This window comes from Colobus angolensis, unplaced genomic scaffold, assembly GCF_000951035.1.
Source record: "Colobus angolensis palliatus isolate OR3802 unplaced genomic scaffold, Cang.pa_1.0 Scaffold199, whole genome shotgun sequence".
In the NCBI taxonomy this organism is placed as follows: Eukaryota; Metazoa; Chordata; class Mammalia; order Primates; family Cercopithecidae; genus Colobus; species Colobus angolensis.
This window is the reverse complement of record NW_012115143.1, coordinates 2,656,966-2,659,899: the sequence shown is the minus strand read 5'-3', so window position 1 is coordinate 2,659,899 and position 2,934 is coordinate 2,656,966. Positions and strand designations below refer to the sequence as shown.

Sequence of the window (2,934 nt, the reverse complement as noted above, 5' to 3'; positions counted from 1 at the left end):
CCAGGATGGTCTCGATCTCCTGACCTCGTGATCCGCCCGCCTCGGCCTCCCAAAGTGCTGGGATTACAGGCTTGAGCCACCGCGCCCGGCAAAGATTCCCCAATCTATACTTAGCCATAAACCTGAGTTATAGGCTCAGTTACTCCAAATAAATAATTCTTATAGGTACTTACTTAGGCCTTAGTATCTAAATAACAAAATAATTTCCCGAAATAAATAAGAGGAAGGCAGCCCTATACCTTTGTTGCTCTATGGTGACATTATTAACGACCTGGCAAATCACTCATGTTTTAAAGCTGTAACTAGGTCAAGCATTTATTAAGTATGTAGAGAACTGTAGCCCAAGAGCTGTGCTCTATACTCTCAAAAAGTATCTCTTGGGAGGTAACACAAAATTTAAGTCCTCACAATAGTGATTTTATTAAATTAGTTGCTTTATAAAACATTGCAGATGTCATCATTGTTAACATAACAATTTACCAAACTGTAGTTAACTGGTGCAGTTTGCTGAGCATGTTTTATAAAGGAAAGGAAGTGCCAAAACCCTGGTAAAGTTATTCCATTGCAGCCTACGAGAACAAAGATTTGTTTCTCAGACACTTAAATCAGTCAAATAAAAATTTAAGTTTCCCTCCCCAACCTGAAGCACTTCATCAGTAGAAATAGCCTGATAAGTAGAAATAGCCTGATAAATAACTAGACAGTCTTTGCACTCAAGAGATTCCACAACATGTAATGCAATAATGGAAAGGTTACCTTCTTTAGCTTCAAAGCTGGAGGGTTTTGGTCATTTTAATTTTATATCAAACCAGTGCTTTTCAGCCGCAGTATCTTCACTCTGAGATAAGCAGTCTTCTTCACAATGTATTTTTAATGTCCTCATGTTCAATTTTAAGACAAAGCAATTTTAATACTAGGTGCACACCACATGCCCTTGCTGCAAACTGCTTTTCTTGACAAGTTACGAAGTAGTTCAAGGAGGTATGGTTAAGGCTGTATTACTGAATGGTGCTGGTAAATACTACACAGTTTTTTTGTCATGTTGCAACCTTTTGTTTCCAATTTATTTAGTGACTGCTGCTATGAAATCAGATAGCAACAATGACAACATTATTAGGTTTGTTTTGAACTATGATTTAGTAGCAACTTAGGTTCCAATTTTAACCCCTTGGCAGCAAGATCCAAGTTCCCTCATTTGCACATTAGCACCTAAGTGTCAAGGGGTTAAACAACCAGCACAAAATATACTGCACTTCTGATTGTAGCATTTGGCAGAACTGAAAGGAAAGGAAGTTGTGCTACATGGTCAAGGGATTGTGGGCAACATAAAGATGATACCAAGAAAAGATAAAATGTCACATGAAGTCTTCATAGTCTTGTACATATCCTCCATCATAACCACCATAATCTGCCAGATCATCTTTCATGGTGGCTTTTAATCCCCCTCCAGGAACCACACCTTTCTTCTTCTTTTTGGCTTTGCTTTGCTAAAGATGAAAGAGAGTTAATTCATGAAACTTTATGTGCTATGGGCATCTTACCTGGTATAGCAACCCTCATAGACACACAAAAACCTTTAGTCCCAGATACACTAGTTCTGTAAGGGACAACCGAGCCTACATGTTTTGAACCTGAACAGGTCTCTAAAAGGTCTCCCAGAGTCAGTCTTTCCAAAACTTGATCTGGGTCCTTGTTCCTGCTCTGGATACCTAGCCCACCAGCAGGGGTTATAAGTTATTGGTAGAAAGCCTCAACTTCACTGAAGCAAATTTAGAAAAGTGTGGATAAGTACCCCCCAATTTAAAATCACAAAGCTAACCTTTACTTGACATCTCTTACTTTTATAAATATTCTGCAAAGTGAGTATTATTGTCCCTATTTTAGAAGGGAGAAAACTGAAGCTTAGAAAAGCTGATTTACCTATAGCTATTAAGTGGCAGAGCTAGTATATGAACCCAGTCTATGATTTCAGCAATTTCTGTGAACTCAGAAAAGGGGAACATGTCTGGAAGCAAAAGGACAGTAATAGGACCCGTACTCCTGTTCTAGTCTAACTTAAATGGTATTAGTGAGTTGCTTGACTTGTAAGTAATTAGGACAGGCTCCTATTACATTTGTTGAATGTTAGACCTATAACCCCACTCTAATTTAATACACATTTCCCTACACAGCTTGCTCTTACCTTTTCCTGCTTCTGTTTTTCACTGCAAAGCACAGTCAGTGAATTGGTAATTTTTTTCAAGTCATCAATTTCCACTTAAAAAAAAAAAAGGGCATACCATTAAACGTGAATTTTTAAGCATTTTGAAAAGTTAAAGCTAAATATATACATTCCACATATATCTATATATCCCAAAATGTACATTCCAAAAGTGTTATGAGAAGTCCAATTTATTCATTGTTAAACTTCAGTAACTTTGAAAGGACCATGAATTTCTTCTTTTTAAACATAAGGTGGCCGGGCACAGTGGCACATGCCTGTAATCCCAACACTTTGGGAGGCCTAGGTGGGTGGATTACTTAAGCCCAGGAATTTGAAACCAGCTTGGGCAACACAGCTAGACCCGGTCTCTTGAAAATAAAATTTATTTATGATGATGACCTGTAATCACCAATACACCACTGTTCAACCAAATAGAAACTGTCTTTTATAGCTCACAATGCTCCCTACTGTCCTTTCTTAGTCTAAACAAATGGGGGAGGATAACATGCCGTTCCATTAACATACCCCCAGTAATCAGTGAGAACAGACAAATAAATATGGAATGACAATTATTATTATTTATATTATTTTTTATTTTTTGAGATGGAGTCTCACTCTGTTGCCCAGGCTGGAGTGCAGTGGCACCATCTCGGTTCACTGCAAGCTCTGCCTCCTGGGTTCACGCCATTCTCCTGCCTCAGCCTCCCAAGTAGCGGGGACTACAGGTGTCC

The 2,934-nt window shown here is 38.6% G+C and overlaps 1 protein-coding gene across 3 annotated transcripts in view; it reads right to left on the bottom strand.

Annotated features, from left to right (window-relative positions):
* Window positions 1-283: 283 nt before the first annotated feature.
* EIF3J (eukaryotic translation initiation factor 3, subunit J) overlaps window positions 284-2,934 on the bottom strand; it is a 30,969-nt gene continuing 28,318 nt past the window's right edge. For all 3 annotated transcript variants that reach the window (XM_011941177.1, XM_011941179.1, XM_011941178.1), the window contains 2 exons: window positions 2,183-2,256; window positions 284-1,487 (listed from right to left, as the gene is read on the bottom strand). In XM_011941177.1, the coding sequence (XP_011796567.1) occupies window positions 1,356-1,487; window positions 2,183-2,256 (206 nt within the window). In that variant the 3' untranslated portion in view covers window positions 284-1,355. The remainder of the gene's footprint in view (window positions 1,488-2,182; window positions 2,257-2,934) is intronic.